General features: G+C 36.7%; 1 protein-coding gene across 1 annotated transcript in view; it reads left to right on the top strand.

The window, feature by feature from the left end:
* Positions 1-19984, top strand: part of LOC127848445 (uncharacterized) — a 74309-nt gene that overhangs the window by 47262 nt on the left and 7063 nt on the right. Inside the window, 4 exon segments of the mRNA XM_052380951.1 lie at positions 11614-12450; positions 12697-12791; positions 16932-17267; positions 18363-18478. Coding sequence (XP_052236911.1) covers positions 11614-12450; positions 12697-12791; positions 16932-17267; positions 18363-18478 — 1384 coding nt within the window.

Genomic DNA, 19984 nt, shown 5'->3' on the forward strand with positions numbered 1-19984 from the left:
GGATGAAATAATAAAGACATAATTGAAAAAATTCAATGTGTATGTTGACATTGTTATACAAATTACATCACAATATATATGGGATTGCATTTGAAACAATCTGTGTCATACTATTATTATATAATCCTTGTTCATGTAAAGAGTATTAGTATATTTAACACCAAAGAGCATGTGATAAAAAACTCTTTGTGTTATTCTTGATAATGGGAAATTCATTCCTCCATTAATAGCTATGGATACATGTTTGTGTGACTATTGAAGTAGGAAAAACATTGTAAGGATTGTTTTCTTCTGTATTTTTAGCTCGACTATTATATATGAAATATATATAGTGGAGCTATCCTACTCACCCTGGTGCGGCGTTAGCGTTCCAGTTAGCGTAAGCGTGCAAATGTTAAAGTTTGCGTACCATCCCAAATATTTCCTATGTCCCTTGACATATTGCTTTTATATTTTGCATACTTCTTTACCAACATGACACAAACCTATAAACAAGAGCAGACAACTGTGTCAAGCATTTGGTAAGAATTATGGCCCTTTTTCCACTTAGAATATGCATATTATTGATAACTCTATGTTTAAGTTTGCATACCACCCCAAATATTTCCTATATCCCTTGGCATATTGCTTTCATATCTTGCAAAACTTCTTTACCAACATGACCCCAATCTATAAACAAGAGCAGACAACTGTATCAAGCATTTTGTAAGAATTATGGCCCTTTTTTCACTTAGGATATGCATATTATTGATAAATCTATGTTAAGGTTTGCGTACCACCTCAAATATTTCCTATGTTCTTTGACATATTGCTTTCATATTTTGCATACTTCTTTACGAACATGACCCCAATGTATAAAATAGAGCAGACAACTGTATCAAGCATTTTGACAGAATTATTGCCCCTTTTATACTTAGATAATTAAACATTTAGTTAAGTTTTGTGTTTTGGTCCATTTTACTCCTAAAGTTTCATAGCTATTGCTTTTTAGACTTGGAAGACTCGCTAGCTATCGTAAGGGGACTGTACAGGGTTGCATAACTCTGGTTGGCTTTTTAACGGAATTATGACCTATTTTTGTCTTGTAACTTTGAATATTTTGTTAAATTTTTTGTTTAGATCCACTTTACTTTTAAAGAATCAATGCTATTGCTTTCAAACTTCAAATACTTTCTTGCTATCATTATGTTACTGTACCTGGCAAGTTGAATTCGACCTTGACCTTTGGAATGACCTTGACTCTCAAGGTCTGGTCAAATTAATAAATTTTGCTTAAATTGCCATAACTTCTTTATTTATGATCACATTTGAATCATACTTGACAAAACAACACTTACCTGACATACCACAATGGACCCAAACCATCCCCCACGCCCCACCCCAGAACCCCCCTCCCCCCCCCCCCCCCCCAAATAAAAAAATAAATATTCTTTTTTGTCTTTTTAAAAAAAATATCATCTATTAAATGACCACACACACACATTATATCCCCCTCTCCATGATGGCTTACGTTATACTGTCAAGCACTGGAATAGTCTAGTGCGCTGTCCTTTTGACAACTCTTGTTTTTTAGCTCACCTGAGCACAACGTGCTCATGGTGAGCTTTTGTGATTGCCTTTTGTCCGTCGTCCGTTGTGCGTTGTGAATTGTGCGGCGTCAACATTTGCCTTGTTAACTCTCGAGAGGGCATATTTATTGTCCAATCTTCATGAAATTTGGTCAGAAGATTGGTGTCAATGATATCTTGGATGAGTTTGAAAATGGTTACGTTTGCTTGAAAAACGTGGCTGCCAAGGGGCGGGGCATTTTTCCTAATATGTCTATATATGGCTATATTAAAATCTTGTTAACACTCTAGAGGCCACATTTATTGTCTTTTCTTCATGAAACTTGGTCAGAAGATTCATCCCAATAATATCTTGGATGAGTTCGAAAATGATGCTGGTTGGTTGAAAAACATGGTCGCCAGGGGGCTGGGCATTTTTCCTTATATGGCTATAGTAAAACCTTGTTAACACTCTAGAGTCCACATTTATTTTCCGATCTTCATGAAACTTGCTCAGAAGATTTGTCCTAATGATATCTTGGATAAATTTAAAAATTGGTAACCTTTGCTTGAAAAACATGGCTGCCAAGGGGCGGGGCATTTTTTATTATATGGCTATGTAAGGCTATAGTAAAATCTTGTTAACACTCTAGAGGCCACATTTATTGTCCAATCTTCATGAAACTTGGTCAGAAGATTCATCCCAATAATATCTTGGACGAGTTTGAAAATGATGCCTGTTGGTTGAAAAAAATATCCGCCAGTGGGGGGGGGGGGCATTTTTCCTTATATGGCTTTATTAAAACCTTATTAACACTCTAGATGCCACATTTATTTGTCCAATCTTTATGAAATTTGGTCAGAAGATTTGTCTTATTGATATTTTGGATGAGTTCGAAAATGGTTACGTTTGATTGAAAAACATGGCTGCCAAGGGGCGGGGCATTTTTCCTTATATGGCTATATATATATGTATATATTTAGTAAAATCTTGTTAACACTCTAGAGGCCACATTTATAGTCCGATCTTCATGAAACTCGGTCAGAAGATTCATCTTAATAATATCTTGGACGAGTTCAAAAATGATGCCGGGTGGTTGAAAAACATGGCCACCATGGGGGCGGGGCATTTTTCCTTATATGGCTATAGTAAAACCTTGTTAACACTCTAGAGGTCACATTTATTGTCTGATCATCATGAAACTTGGTCAAAAGATTTGTCCCAATGATATCTTGGATGAGTTCGAAAATGGTTTTTATTGCTTTAAAAACATGGCCACCAGGGGGCGGGGCATTTTTCCTTATATGGCTATATTTGGCTAATGTAAAACCTTGTTAACACTCTAGAGGCCACATTTATTGTCTAGTCTTCATGAAATTTGGTCAGAAGATTGGTCTCATTGATATCTTGGATTAGTTTGAAAATAATTATGTTTGCTTGTAAAACATGGCTTCCAAGGGGCGGGGCAATTTTCCTTGTATGGCTATAGTAAAATCTTGTAAACACTCTTGAGGCCACATTTACTGTCCAATCTTCATTAAACTTGGTCAGAAGATTCATCCCAATAATATCTTGGAAGAGTTCAAAAATGATGCCGGTTGGTTGAAAAACATGGCTGCGAGGGGGTGGGGCATTTTTCCTTACATGGCTAAAGTAAAACCTTGTTAACACTCTAGAGGCCACATTTATTTTCCGATCTTCATGAAACTTTGTCAGAAGATTTGTTCCAATAATATCTTGTTATCTCAGGTGAGCGACTGTGGGCCTTTCAGGTCCTCTTGTTTACTTTTTCAAATAAATTCTCAAACATGAATACAACACATATTTCTTAAAAGAATTTAACGCGCACTAACAAGAAATGAGCAGTTTAGGTCTTAAGATCTCTTAATATGCGATGTTCATGTCACGCTAGTGTTTCATTGTGTGCATAAACAAGCAAAATTGTCTATCTCTGATATAAGTTAATTATCATTCATAATTTTTTATTTACTTAAAAATCATTATTATTTGTGGGACATACATTTTTGTTGATTTCGAGGGTTGACAGAACCACAAATTTTAGACTCCAATTAATCTTTTTTGTGTGTTTTTTTGTTTGTTTTTTGTGTAGCATAAATCAGTATTCCACAAATTTCAGTGTCCTGGAAAGTATTTTTTAACGTGAAATTTTATGCAGACAAATATATATCTATTTTATAGCATTTCATACATATTTTCTTTTTTTCAGAGTGTAAATTTGTCCCTGCAGAGACGCTGCATGGATCAGTACCTGCTAATCCTCATTGCAATGGTAACCATGGACACAAGAAGAGTCCCAATGCCATCAGCGTTTTCATGTGAACATGTTGCAATAGGCATAATCATTATGTTTGTGACTCCTGTATACATGTAGTGACTATGAATTGCTATGTCGTCTCAGTATAAGAGCACTTCATGTTTAGAAATTATGAATAGATTCTTGAATGCTTCTGTAATGTTGATATTTAATTGAATTATTTGTTTTACACATATTAAGGAACAATTTACATCAGTTTTAATTGTTATGCTTTGTTTACAATGGATTTGTTATGAAATTTAAGGTTTATAAATACAATTCAGCATAAGTAAAACGGTTGCTGACATTGTTGTAATTAAAGATTTTGCCATTATTGTCTGTTACAATATTGCTTCTATATGTTTTCTACCATAATTTGATGTTAATGTTCAAGACTGTTTATAAAACTTGTATAGATGTGATAAGAGTTGTAAATATTAGGAAGTTGAATGTATGTTGTGTAAACATTTAGTGTTAGGAGTGTGAGATGAAAATACAATATGTAAAGTGCTTTATATTTTATTACAAAAATAAATTGTATATTTATGACACAAACTCTGTTCTGATTGTTTTTATCCTGAGAAGGTGGGTTTCATAAACCAACATATACAGGATGCAGAATCAACGGAGTTCACAAGCTTGACACAATGTATACACACCATTAAGAACTTTATTTTTGCAAATGTCTCAAGTTATTGAAATGCATTTGCAAACATTTTTAGTCCATAAAAGAAGTTTTTCTTGCAGTTTGTGCCAATATCTTATGATTACTATAAGAATAAATACTTGAATACGTCTGAAATCTGTGACAAAATTTAACGTTGCGTGAAGCAAAACAGTATTAAAATTTTGTCTATTATGCACCAGTTGAAATCCTTAAGAAAAAATGTTTTACCGGTGTGTTTACACCCATTAATGTTTAATTGGGAACCCCATAAAGTCATGTAATCCGGCACCCTGATATACATGTTTATAGGTAAATGGTAAATATAGTTGTGTATTATTCATAATACATTGTGTCATACAATAAAGTTAAAACATACAGCTGATAACTTAATTTCAAATGAATGAATGTCAAGGCATTCATTGTCAACGTTATATTACAAAGGGATAGCACATCATAAATCAACATTGTAAATTACAATTGTGATTGTGGCTAAGAAAACATACAGCCTGGTATTATTAATTTATTCATGGACTATACCAATAATATTGAATTATCGTACTCAAAAAATGGTGTCATTTAGAATATTATTGCACCGGTATATAATGCCTTTTTAAGGTAAATGTAAGAGAAAGACAGCCATGATGTCTTATGTTTTTGACGGTTGGGCTTCAAATGTGACCTTGACCTTGGACCTGACCTGGACAATATTTTTCCGCCGCCAACCCATCTGTCTGCCATAGGATAGGCTTGTGAACACTTGATCTCACAATTATTGCCCCATCAGCCGTTTTCATATCAAAGTTTCTATCCATGCTGAACAGAGTGTTAGGTTTTAACTTCTTATATTTGACCTTGACCCTGTTTAAAGTGACCTACTGCTTGCCAGAGCATTCCATTTCTCAGTGCTTTTAAGCTTAAACTCTGACCAAGAGTTTACATGTCAATGAAACATTAAACGCACAAAACAAAAACTGTGGGACACAAACATGTCCAATCTACCGGGCATATTCGATGTTGCATCAGAAATTAGAATTGACTTGAATGTGATCAATGTACATAAGGTATCCTCTGTATGTACTCAAAGTAAGCAACAAGATAAAGTATAAGCATTTGAACAAAAGAAAGTTATTTGAAATGGTTTGCTTGAATTTTGCCACAATTCCCATAATTAAACTTTGATATTGTCACTATATAGTTTAAAATATATTTTGATTAACCCTGTTTTATTGTTGTTGATGACACACAGTTTAACTGCAATTAGTAATTAAGTTTAATTAAATAGATATGTGTGTGCAACTAACATGAATACATGTATTTTATATAATAATGCTGTTCATCGATTTGAAACTGAAATTTTAGAGTTCAAATTTGCTATCTTTCTTTCTTTGAGACCCATAAAGTCCCATAAAAAATGTGTATGATACACCATACACATAAAAAGGCAAGTAAATATTTAAACTAGGGTCCAAATAAAGCAAACCATTACTTTTGGGAATAGTTTTCATACCATAAGAAAGAGGGCCATGATAGAACTAAAGCACTCACCTGAGCTCCAGGTACAACAATTGTTGAAGTATGTACCTGATGACAAAGTTTTTGACCCCACTTCAGCCAGATTCATTGATAATGTCCAGATGAACAATTGTATTATGTTTTAAAAAGATTTAGTTACAAATGTGGCTTCTAGAGCAGTAAAAATGTTTTTCCTAAGATTTTACTTGGTGACCTATTTTTGGATAAATGATCCAGATATAGTATTTAAATGGTTTATAGAGGAATTTCAATGTGTGCTTTTTAACAATCTAACTGTTGATCTACTTTTTTAACACAAATGACCCAGGATCAAATTTTGCCTAGATATTGTCAAAATTAACATTTTAAGCAATTTCAATCAATATTGAAATGTGGATTCTAGAGAGGTGACAAGGTTTTGACCCTGTAACCTAGATTTGTGATGCAAATTTGAATTTTGCCCAGATATTGTTAACAACAGCATTCTGACCAATTTCCATTAGGATTGAATGAAAAAAGTGGTCCTTAGATTAGTTGCAAGCTAAAAATTGACACCGCATGACTCTCGACACATGACAAACAACAACAAACACTAGAATTAGACAGACCACATAGGCTCAGCTTCATTCTCAAGTAAACTAAAAAATTCAGAGATTAAGGCTAGTATTCCATCTGTCCGTATCCGCATCCGCATATCCGCATCCGCAAAAAAATAGAACAAGTTGAAATGCACTGCGCTTATTCCATTCATCCGCATCCGCATATCCGCACGCGCAAAAGGCATCCGCAAAATAACGCTCAAGTGGGCATTCTAATGTGGATGCGGACAAGATACGGACGGCATTTAGCACGATGAGGTGAGCTGTCATCTCAAACATCAACCGAAAAACTAATCAAATTCGTTAAAAATTACCCAGAATTATACAACCAAAGCAGTTCTGCATATTGGGACTCTGATTTCACTTCAAATGTTCGAACATGGGCCTTGCCGGGTCAAAAACTAGGTCACGGGGTCACTTAGTGCGTTTTAAACATTCAGCATGTTGTCCGCTCTTTAATTCAAGTAGTTTTCATCCGATCTTCACCAAACTTTGTCAGAAGTTGTATCTAGATGATGTCTAGGCCAAGTTCGAACATGGGGCCTTGCCGGGTCAAAAACTAGGTCACAGGGTCACTTAGTGCGTTTTAAACATTCAGCATGTTTTCCGCTCTCTAATTCAAGTAGTTTTCATCCGATCTTCACCAAACTTGGTCAGAAGTTGTATCTACATGATGTCTAGGCCAAGTTCGAACATGGGCCTTGCTGGGTCAAAAACTAGGTCACGGGGTCACTTAGTGCGTTTTAAACATTCAGCATGATGTCCGCTCTCTAATTCAAGTAGTTTTCATCCGATCTTCACCAAACTTGGTCAGAAGTTGTATCTAGATAATCTTAAGGCCATGTTTGAACATGGGCCTTGCCGGGTCAAAAACTAGGTCACGGGGTCACTTAGTGCGTTTTTTAACATTCAGCATGGTGTCCTCTCTCTTATTCAAGTAGTTTTCATCCGATCTTCACCAAACTTGGTCAGAAGTTGTATCTAGATGATCTTAAGGCCAAGTTTGAACATGGGCCTTGCTGGGTCAAAAACTAGGTCACGGGGTAACTTAGTGCATTTTTTAACATTCAGCATGGTGTCCGCTCTTTTATCCAAGTAGTTTTCATCCGATCTTCACCAAACTTGGTAAGAAGTTTTATCTAGATGATCTGAAGGCTAAGATCCAACATGGGCCATGCCAGATCAAAAACTAGGTCACAGGGTCACTTAATACGTTTTACACATTGAGCATGGTGTCCGCTCTCTATTTCAAGTAGTTTAAATCCGATCTCCACCACACTTGGTCAGAAGTTGTAACTGGATGATGTGTAGGTCAAGTTCGAACATGGGCCTTGCTGGGTCAAAAACTAGGTCACAGGGTCACTTAGTGTGTTTTATACCTCACCATGTTGTCCGCTCTCTAATTCAAGTAGTTTTTATCCAATCTTCACCAAAATTGGTCAGAAGTTGTATCTTGATAATGTCTAGGATAAGTTTTAATATTGGTCATGCCAGGTCAAAAACAAGGTTACGGGGTCACTTAGTGCGTTTTAAACATTACAATGTTGTCCGCTCTCTAATTCAAGTAGTTTTCATCCAATCTTCACCAAACTTGGTCAGAAGTTGTATCTAGATGGTGTCTGGGTCAAGTTTGAATATGGGTCATGCTGGGTCAAAAACTAGGTCACGAGGTATCTTAGTGTGTCTTAAACCTCACCATGTTGTCCGCTCTCTTATTCAAGTAGTTTTCATCCAATCCTCACCAAACTTGGTCACAAGTTTTATCTAAATGACTTCTAGGACAAATTTGAACATGGGCCATTCCGGGCCTAAAACTCGGTCACGGGGTCACTTTGTGTGTTTTATAACATTTAGCATGGTGTCCGCTCTCTAATCAAGTAGTTTACATCTGATCTTCACCAAACTTTGTCAAAAGTTTTATTGAGATGATGTTAAGGCCAAGTTAGAACATTGGCTTTTCTGGGTCAAAAACTAGGTCACGGGGTCACTTGCGTTTTATAAATTGAGCATGGTGTCCGCTGTTTTTTGTGAAGACGACATGCAAAATATTATGTGTCAATGCGGCATGTGGGAGTATTCGCGTGTGGGAGTATTCGTCACGTCTGTGACAAAGCTCTAGTTTCAGATTGTGAAAGCCTAGTTTCATATTCAAGATGAATATGTATTCTTTTTAAAAGTTGAATAAAAAAGATATATTATGCAATTTGTGCAAAAATTCCATTTGCCCAGAATCAGGCACGCTCCGACAACAGGGTTTGTCAAAGCAAAGTACTTCACGAAAAACATCCCACATTTTCATTTTTAGCGAGGCTGTTTTCAGAGAAAACCCGAGGTATTGTCATAGTCTGCTCGTCGTTCGCCGTCCGCCGGAGTTGTGCTAAAACAATTACATTGGCTCTAAAATCTAAGTGCTTCCACCTACAACTTTGAAAATTCATATGTAGATGCACCTTGATGAGTTCTACACGCCACACCCATTTTGGGTCACTAGTTCAAAGGTCAAGGTCACTGTGACCTCTAAAAAAAATTACAAAAATCTAACAAAGCTTTTGCAGCCGAGCATGGCACCTGATATGCGTCGCTCTTGTTATTAGAGCCCCAATTACATGCTTCAGACACACATAGCATACAGGAAATAATCAACAAAAGGCGAAGGTATGTTGGCTTTTAATAAAAAAAAGAGATGTGAATCAAAATTATGTTAATTATCTTTATTGCACATTTTCTCTGCAGCTTATTTTTATTTCATTATCAACTGATAAGAATTACACACAATACTCTAGATGGGTGAAGAAAATAAAATATACGATTAACTTCAGCGCACATTATCATTCGGGAAAAATAATAAATGTATAACACCAAAACGTTCATGAATATGAAAATCCCGCTTTAAAAAATGTCCGACGAAATCAACCGTGAAATTTACATACAACATAAGGATGATATTGAAACGCAACCGCATGCATTCCCTGGTCCAAAAATAAACTATCTATAAATAGAACTGGTACGACAGGTTTTGCCAGGTACACTCGCATAACACAGTGTTTCACTGAACCGTGAACCGTGGCAGTGAGCTATTTTAAGCAATCTTTATTAGAACTGGTATTTCGATTGGGATTGGGTTTGGTGTTTTGTGTTGAAACATTGGAATTGTCGCGTTCTGTCAACATAAATTAATTAACAGGTACATTTGCAAGGTAGCATTGTGTTTACGTTTTATATACTTATATGCTTTTTAAATTATTTTTTCTTAACTGGAATTAACGAAAATCAGACGTTGAACGATGTAGGGTGTATATGTGTGCACTTTATTTAAGTCGCTTACAAGTTGCGTGCATTCGACACGCTTTTCATCAAACAGTTTCATTATTAACAGATAACTGTGAATTGTATATATTTTAATGAAATGACATTCTTTTCATATTTTATCGTTTTGTTGTGTTTACATTCCAAAATTATTATGCCCATTATAGCAACACCCCACCCTATTTAAATAAAATTCATTTTAGAGCACATTAACTCAAATTTCATGGTTTATTGCTTTCAATTTTCTAAAAGATGTCTTATCCATTTTCCAGTATACTTTTACTGTTCAATTAAAAATAATATAGACTTTGTATTTCTTGATGTTAAAACGATTATTTATTACTATTACCTTAAAAAAATCTTTTAACTATCTGCCATCGTATCTCCCAGACTAGTCACACAACTTCACAAAGGAAGCTCCTGACCTATTAATACTTCTTGAAAGGGAATAAACTCAAAAAATGAATATAATTTGAGCAATGTGATTTAACTCTTTCAGTGCTGAACCGAATTTTAAAGGCCTTTGCAAACAGTTTGGATCCTGAAAACTGTTTGCTTTTCTGATAGTATTTTTGAAAAAAAAAAAATAAAAGAAAATGCTCATTTTAGAACTTCAGCAGACAACATTTTAGCAGACGACAAATTTCCTAGCATGCAAAGGGTTTATAACAAAATGTACACATAAATTCACTAGTTCTCACTGAAACCTTCTATTACAGATTTCCACAAATTCATAAAAAATTATCTACCCAATGTTCAGCTGAATGCTTTATACTACAGTCTTTACTTGGCACGTGGTTACACTCTTTGTAACCACAATTTTGTCAAGAAAAGACAGCAGTATAAGGAATTTACTATATACTCATTAAAAAATGTATCAGCAATTTCAATTATCATAGAAAGGCATATAAGACACATTAAAGCATGGCTTATAGCAAAATGATGATTCATTAATATATATCCTACACAGGTTCATCAAAATATAAGGTATTTCACAAAAGGACTGAAAAACACTTATTTTAAAATTTCATATACAGGAATTAAATAGTTTCTTAAATTAAGATACAGTTTTGATGTCCTCTAATTATTACACAGCAGAAATACGAACTATCAGGTTATAAACACAATAATAAATTAAAAAGATCAAGATGATTCCTTGATACACGTCTGCAGCAGAATCTTGATTTCTAGAGAACTTCTTTCACATTTTGAATTTCATCAGGCTTGTACATGAGCAAAAGTGTAAATTACCTTGAAATAGTATTTCTTTTTTAAAGATTTAAACATATAAAAATATCTCAGAAGGCAAAAAATAAGAGATTTGGAAAACGTAACCAGTTACATCCTCCTGCTTCTCTGTTATACAAATTACTACTTTATTGTTAGTATTGGTTGTTGTCCCAGACAATGAAAGTTCCAATGTCCTACAATAAATCCAAAAATAAGATAAGAGGTTGTCATTGTCTATTGGTTATTGTGTATGTCTAGCGAATAGAAGTTCAGGGACTCAATCTCACTTTGGGAGCGTTCTTTAGATCTCCTCCAATGAAACCAAGAACTGGTTCTACCCATACAATCAATTCGAGACTGTTTTTAAAGGCCTGAGGCTTTTGATGCAATCAAGCTTGGATACACAGATTTAGTTTAAATCCTTACTTTTTCTACAGGATGAAGATTGTGTACCTGCTGGTGCTGATAAGCCTTGGTGGCTTCTGTAGCGCCCAGGAGGACTGCCCAGTGGATACTTGTCCATCGGACGATGATGCGGCAATCCTGCTTGCCTCCAGCACCGTTGTAAATCAGCATTACTACATCGGTGGCATGTTTGCTGTTCATAGAGCAGGGCCCACTCCCTATAGTTGTGGAGATTTTAGCATTACGGATTTCGTTAACATGGAAGCTTTTTTCTGGGCTATCAAAAAATACCAACAGGTTAGCGGTAAACCACTAGCCATCGGAGGATTTGTAATGGATTCATGTGGTCGATCTGAGCGCACTTTGGAAAACGTCTACAGTTTTGAGACCTGTAGGACGTATTACACCAATATCAGCCCCCGCAACACTGTAGCCTTTGTTGGCCCAGCCTCCAGTAGTATGGCACTGCCAGCAGCTAAATTGCTGACGGATTTAAAGCGAACTCAGGTTCTGTCGTCTGCAACCTCACCAGAGCTGAGTCATGATGACTACAGCTACCTACTCCGCACAATCCCCTCTGACTCAGTCGAGACAATGGTAATGGCTCAGCTGCTCAAAGATGGTGGCATTAAATATGTTCAGGTGTTGTACGATAATACAGCATATGGAATCGGACTGAAGAACGCTTTTATGGAAAATATAAAGAAATTAGATATCTGCGCCACTCAGTCGGCTGTCATTCAGTCAGATAATGTGGTCAACTTCTTAAAATCCAGCATGCAGACTAGAATTGTTGTTGTTTTGTCCGGTGGTACCGGTTCAAGATCCGTGCTTGAACAGGCAAACAGCGACAGCAATATAAAGAACAGGTATGCTTTCATTAATGTTTCATATTTGTACACCTCTTGGATCTTGTGTAAACATCAGAATGATCAATAGCGCGCAAGTTATAGAAATGTTATAAAGATTTTGTGTAATATGTTACAAGATAGATTGTACATCTTCATGAAAACATACTAGCTCTTTTATTACAGGATTGTCCTGATTTTTACAATTAAAAGAAAATACCGGTACTTTATAAAATCTACTGTGGACTTTACTGTTGTTGTTTTCAGCTTTGTTTTCATGGGAACATCTGCATGGGGCAGGCAGCTTTCAGTGATCCAAGGTTTGGCAGCAGAAAAGTCAATTACCATAACTCTGAGGACAGGTAATTTTACTTATTATGCCCCCCTTCGAAGAAGAGGGGGTATATTGTTTTGCTCATGTCGGTCCGTCCGTCCGTTTGTCCGTATGTCTGTCCACCAGATGGATTCCGGATGGTAGCTCAAGAACGCTTAGGCCTAAGATCATGAATCTTCATAGGTACATTGATCATGACTCGCAGATGACCCCTATTGATTTTGAGGTCACTAGGTCAAAGGTCAAGGTCACGGTGACTCGAAATAGTAAAATGGTTTCCGGATGATAACTCAAGAACGCTTATGCCTAGGATCATGAAACTTTATAGGTAGATTGATCATGACTCGCAGATGAATCTTATAGTTTTTCAGGTCACTAGGTCAAAGGTCAAGGTCATGGTGACCCAAAATAGTAAAATGGTTTCCGGATGATAACTCAAGAATGCTTATGCCTTGGATCATGAAACTTCATAGGTAGATTGATAATAACTGGCAGATGACCCCTATTGATTTTCAGATCACTAGGTCAAAGGTCAAGGTCACAGTGACCCGAAATAGTAAAATGGTTTCCGGATGATAACTCAAGATTGCTTAGGCCTAGGATCATGAAACTTGATAGGTAGATTGATCAGGACTCGCAGATGACCCCTATTGATTTTGAGGTCACTAGGTCAAAGGTCAAGGTCACAGTGACCCGAAATAGTAAAATGGTTTCCGGATGATAACTCAAGAAAGCTTAGGCCTAGGATCATGAAACTTGATAGGTAGACTGATCATGACTCGCAGATGACCCCTATTGATTTTCAGGTCACTAGGTCAAAGGTCAAGGTCACGGTGACCCGAAATAGTAAAATGGTGTCCGGATGATAACTCAAGAATGCTTATGGCTAGGATCATGAAACTTCATAGGTACATTGATCATGACTGGCAGATGACCCCTATTGATTTTCAGGTCACTAGGTCAAAGGTCAAGGTCACAGTGACAAAAAACATATTCACACAATGGCTCTCACTACAACAGAGAGCCCATATGGGGGGCATGCATGTTTTACAAACAGCCCTTGTTTGTAAGATGTTTAAAAAATAAAGTTGAGACCTAGATTTATGAAATCATAATTAAGTTATATGAGACTTCTTTCTAAAAAAAAAAAAAAAAAAAAACAAAAAAAATTTTTTTTTTTTTTTTTGGAAGTTGGGCTTTTTTTGGGAAATTTTGGGCAGATTTTTGGGAAAAAACGTGTTTTTTTGCGATTGGGAAGCAGCCGAAAATCGGCTGTAAATTTGAGCAAAAAAAATCACTGTTGACGCATTATGTGCAAAGGTAAAGGTCTGACATTGATGTCAACGGTCAAATACTTTATTGTCAAAATTGTGAATTTTAAAATACCTTTGAATAAATGTTCACAGTTCACCTGTATGAGACATAGTCATGCCTATGAACCATGTGGCTACTTTAAATGTCGAGGTCAAAACAATGAAGTTAAAGTTTTATCATTGTATTCTGTTCAAGGTGCTTGTCTCAGATTGTTCTTAAACAATGCATGATTATGAATGTTACAATGTAAACATCTGTTGGCGTTAAATATTGCAGCAATTATCAGTCATCGGAATGTAAAGTTTTTGTTCTTTTTTAATGAGATAAATTGTACAACAACATTGCAGAATGTGGATGCATGTTAATGTTATTAATTCAGCATTAACTCTGGCAGCTCCAGCTAGGATTTATTAATTCTTTCAGTGCTGGAACAGAATTTTGAAGGCCTTTGCAAACAGTTTGGATCCAGATGAGACGCCACAGAATGTAGCGTCTCATCAGGATCCAAACTGTTTGCTATTCTAATAGTATTCTTTAAAAAAATCGAAGAAAATGCTAATAATAGAAATTCAGCAGACAACATTTTAGCAGACGACAAATTTCCCAGCATGCAAAGGGTTAAGGGACAGGTGCTAATGTGTCAAAAGGGCACTTTGCTAAGTTTAGCGCGTGCAGTCATATTATCCCTGTTGCATGTTTTCAACCCTTTACCCCTTAGATATGTCACACATTTCTAGTCCCTTTAGAAAGTTGTATTTAAAGACCTTTCGTACTTAATTCAAGTTTTAAAGACTTCATTTCCAATTCATAGATACTGATGAGCAACATACATCATAAAACCTGAACAGACTGCGAGTTACACATAGCACATAGCCATTTTCACTTTGCATCTGAGTGGAAATGGGTTAATATTGCATGTGTTTCATTAGCGTGTACATGTTTTTCATATAACATGTATTAATATTTAAACATTATTTCTACCATAAAAACAAATTAGTTGCACTGTGAAAATTTCGTTAATTTATTAAAACTTCAAAGAAAATTGTCTGTATAGTAATGTGATCAGATCAAAAAAGGCATGGCAAGGGTACGAGTGTGTAGGGTGGGATGGCAAGGGTACGAGTGTGTAGGGTGGGATGGCAAGGGTACGAGTGTGTAGGGTGGGATGGCAAAGGTACGAGTGTGTAGGGTGGGATCTTGGGATAGCAGGGTGCTGCCCCCTGTCTGTAAGTGTTCATGCCAAGCTGGATCAATGCGCTTGTCAGGTGCAAAGATTGTCATACCTCCGAGTGAATACATGTATGTGGGAAACCATTGAAAATTGTGTGTATTGGAACATAACAATAAAATAAAGCATTATGTACTGGTAAGCCACAAATAACGCTATACCTGTATATTTATCATTAAACATTATTAGCTCATCTATTTTTTGAAAAAAAAATATGAGCTATTATCATCACCTTGGCGTCGGCATCAGCGTCGGCGTCGGCATCCATTTAAGTTTTGCATTTAGGTCCATTTTTCTCATAAAGTATCAATTCTTTTGCATTCAAACTTGGTACACTTACATACTATCATGAGGGGACTGGGCAGGCAAAGTTAGATAACTCTGGCATGCATTTTGACAGAATTATGTGCCCTTTTTATACTTAGAAAATTGAAATTTTTTGTTAAGTTTTGTGTTTAGGTCCATTTTATTTCTTAAGTATCAAAGCTATTGCTTTCATACTTGCAACACTTACTTGCTATCTTAAGGGGACTGTGCAGGCAAAGTTATGTAACTCTGACTGGCATTTTGACAGAATTATGTGCCCTTTTCATACTTAGAAAATTGAAAATTTTGTTAAGTTTTGTGTTTAGGTCCACTTTACCCCTAAAGTATCATAGATATTGCTTTCATACCTGGAACACTCGCAAACTATCATAAGGGGACAGTAAAGGACAAGTTGCATAACTCTGGTTGTCATTTTTACGGAATTATGGCCCTTTTAGGACTTAGTAACTTTGAATATATGGTTAAATTTTGTGTTTAGATCCACTTTAGTTCTAAAGTATAAAGGCTATTGCTTTCAAACTTCAAATACTTTCATGCTATCATGAGGGTACTGTACCTGGCAAGTTGAATTTTACCTTGACCTTTGAATGACCTTGACTCTCAAGGTCAAATTATTAAATTTTGCTAAAATTGCTATAACTTTTTTATGATTAGATTTGATTGATACTTTGACAAAACAACTCTTACCTGACAAAACCACAATAGTCTTCACCCAAACCATCCCCCACGCCCCCCCCCCCCCCAATTTTTTTATTTATTTTTTCTTAAAGATCATCTAATAAATGACCACCACATCCTAACACTATACCCCCCCCCCCAAAAAAAGTTTTTTTTAAACATGGTATAAAAACACAAATATTTTTTGTATTATTTTATTTTTGAAATACCGTCCAACCATCCCACCCAAGAATCCCCCCCCCCCCCCAAAAAAAAAAATATTTTTTTTTCGTTTTTTTTGCTTTTAGGAAGATAATGTAATAAATGACCACACCCCCACACTATAAACCCCCCCTCCACTCCACCCCTCCCTCCTTTGTGATTGAAATTGAGATAGGTCCCTTCACCTATAAAATGAAAAATAGATGAGCGGTCTGCACCCGCAAGGCGGTGCTCTTGTTTTTATATGTTTTGGAATTCTTTTTCTGATGTTTTTCAAAAGATTATTATCTGTCACCTTCTATAAATCTTTTAAACGTATCTTACAACGAAGTATTAGCTCTGTTTTGGTGTTTATGTTTTAATTTGTTGTTTGTACCATACCAGTAAGTATGAGTTTGAATTTAAAAAAATGTTTTCCAGATGGCACTGGTATGGACAGTGATGTAGCAGAATTCTGGCAAGAATTTTATAAATTGAAGCCAGGAAGTCAAACCCAAATCACGGCACGCAAGAACCCTTGGTTTGACAAGTTTTGGGAGCAAATGTTTGGCTGTCGCCTGGATACCAGTAGTTGTAACGTGATAAATCAGAATCTTCGGGACAAAATCGAGAATGTTGACAATTTCGTTCCGTTCACATTGATGGCTGTTAAAGCTATTATCACTGGAACACAGAAGGCTGCTGAGGAGTACTGTAAAACCCAGTACCTATGCTCTGATTTGCTTAACATTGATCGAGGTCTCAAGCTGAACAACTGTGAGTAATATTTGTCTGTTAATTGAAAGTTTAATAGGACTTGTTTGTGTGTTTTTGAATCAAAACAGCCAACAAATGATTTTCCAGATTATCCTGCTCATTATAAGGGCTATATCTTTACTTACATGAATTAAGCCCAGTTTTCCAAGCTGTGCCTCATAGTATATCTTATCATTGAGCTTAAAAGAAACACCTGCATATAGTTGCCAGTTTGAAGTGCCGTACTTCCTTACTTCCTTCCTTCCATCACACTTTTGTTACAGTTTCTCATAGCTCCTTCAATATTTTACCGATCTCTTATGTATTTGGCATGTAGGTACCTTGCTTGGACCTCTACCATTTGATGAGGTTTGAGGTCACTGGGGTCATGGTCAAGGTCACCAAGTCTTATAATAGATTTTTCTGTCACAATTTTGTTACAGTTTCTCATAGCACCTTCAATATTTTTCTGATCTCTTATATATTTGGCATTTAGGTACCTTCCATGGACCTCTACCTTTTGATGGGGTTTGAGGTCACTGGGGTCAAGGTCACTGAGGCTTATAATAGATTTTTCCGTCACAATTTTGTTACAGTTTCTCATAGCGCCTTCAATATTTTACCGTTCTCTTACATATTTGGCATGTAGGTACCTTTCATGGACCTCTACCTTTTGATAAGGTTTGTGGTCACTGGGTCAAGGTCACCGAGGCTAATAATATATTTTTCCGTCACAGTTTTGTTACAGTTTCTCATAGCGCCTTCAATATTTTACCGTTCTATTACATATTTGGCATGTAGGTACCTTCCATGGACCTCTACCTTTTGATGAGGTTTTAGGTCAATTGGGTCAAGGTCACAGAGGCTAATAATAGATTTTTCCGTCACAATTTTGTTACAGTTTCTCATAGCCCCTTCAATACTTTACCGATCTCTTACATATTTGGCATGTAGGTACCTTGAATGGACCTCTACCTTTTGATGAGGTTTGAGGTCAAGGTCACTGAGGCTAATAATAGATTTTTTTTAGGTGGTTATTAACACATAGATTGACAAAGCGCATCATCGGGGAGCATCCATCAGTTTCACTGATATTCTTGTTTCTGTTTGTTTCAGACACACGCAACATTACCGACTCTTCTGGCAACCGCTACTTTCAAGCTAGCGGGGACGCAGATCATCGTTTTGAGAATTACCAGATACACAGAATTGACAACGGACAATATAGCAATGTAAGATTAAATTTCACAGTGTGCCCCATTAGTTTTTAGTCCGTACTGTACAGTGCATTGCTTATTATCCCCACGTTTTTCGGAGAAAAAGTGGGGATATTGTATTGATATGCGTCTGTCTGTCCGTCCATCAGTCTGTCCGTCCTGGCCACCTGCTCCTCCTACACTATTAGCACTAGAACCTTAAAACTTACATACATGGTAACTATGAGCATATGTGTGACGGTGACAGTTACGGAATTTTGATCTGACCCCTGGGTCAAAAGTTATGGGGGTTGGGGCGGGGCCGGGTCAAAGATTTTTACTCATTTTTTATGTTATTTTACATTATCTTCTTCATTTCTGCACCGATTTACTTCAAATTGATACTGAGCCTCTCTTATGACACTAAGGTCAATCTCAATTATGCATGGCGCCATTACCAACCCTGTGGCGCCCCAGCCACATAGGCCACGCCAACCCAAAATTGCCTTTTACTATAATTTCTTCATTTCTACACCGATTCACTTCAAATTGATACTGAACCTTTTTTATGACAATACGGTCAATCTCAACTATGCATTGCGCCATAACCAACCCTGGGGCGCCCCGCCCACATAGGCAACGTCCACCCAAAATTTCCTTTTACTATAATTTCTTCATTTCTACACCGATTTACTTCAAATTCATACTGAACATCTCTTATGACAATACAGTCAATCTCAACTATGTAAGGCCCCATTACCAACCCTGGGGCACCCCGCCCATAATAGGCCACACCCACCCAAAATTGTCTTTTACTATAATTTCTTCATTTCTACACTGATTCACTTCTAATTGATACTGAACTTCTCTTATGACAATACGGTCAATCTCAACTATGTATGGCCCCATTAGCAACCCTGGGGCGCCCGCCCATAAAAGGCCACACCCACATAGGCCACACCCACCCAAAATTACCTTTTACTATAATTTCTTCAATTCTACAGCGATTCACTTCAAATTGATACTGAACCTCTCTTATGACAATACAGTTAATCTCATCTATGCATGGCCCCATTACCAACCCTGGGGCGCCCCGCCCACATAGGCCACGCCCACCCAAAATTGCCTTTTACTCTAATATCTTCATTTCTACACCGATTCACTTCAAATTGATACTGAACCTCTTTTATGACAATACAATCAATCTCAACTATGCATGGCGCCATTACCAACCCTGGGGCGCCCCGCCCGCATAGGCCACACCCACCCAAAATTGTCTTTTACTATAATTTCTTCATTTCTACACAGATTCACTTCTCATTGATACTGAACTTCTCTTATGACAATACGGTCAATCTCAACTATGCATGGACCCATTACCAACCATAGGGTGACCCTGGGTCAAACATATGGCGTGGGGATACGCGTCGGCCTCTGCTGCGCCATTTCTAGTTAATGATGTTATAAATTTAAGGGGGATCTTATACTGCATCAACAAAATGTAAAATAATAATTGTGAATCAGATTACCAACAATTCATTT

The sequence above is a fragment of the Dreissena polymorpha genome, chromosome 1 (assembly GCF_020536995.1).
Source record: "Dreissena polymorpha isolate Duluth1 chromosome 1, UMN_Dpol_1.0, whole genome shotgun sequence".
Classification (NCBI taxonomy): Eukaryota; Metazoa; Mollusca; class Bivalvia; order Myida; family Dreissenidae; genus Dreissena; species Dreissena polymorpha.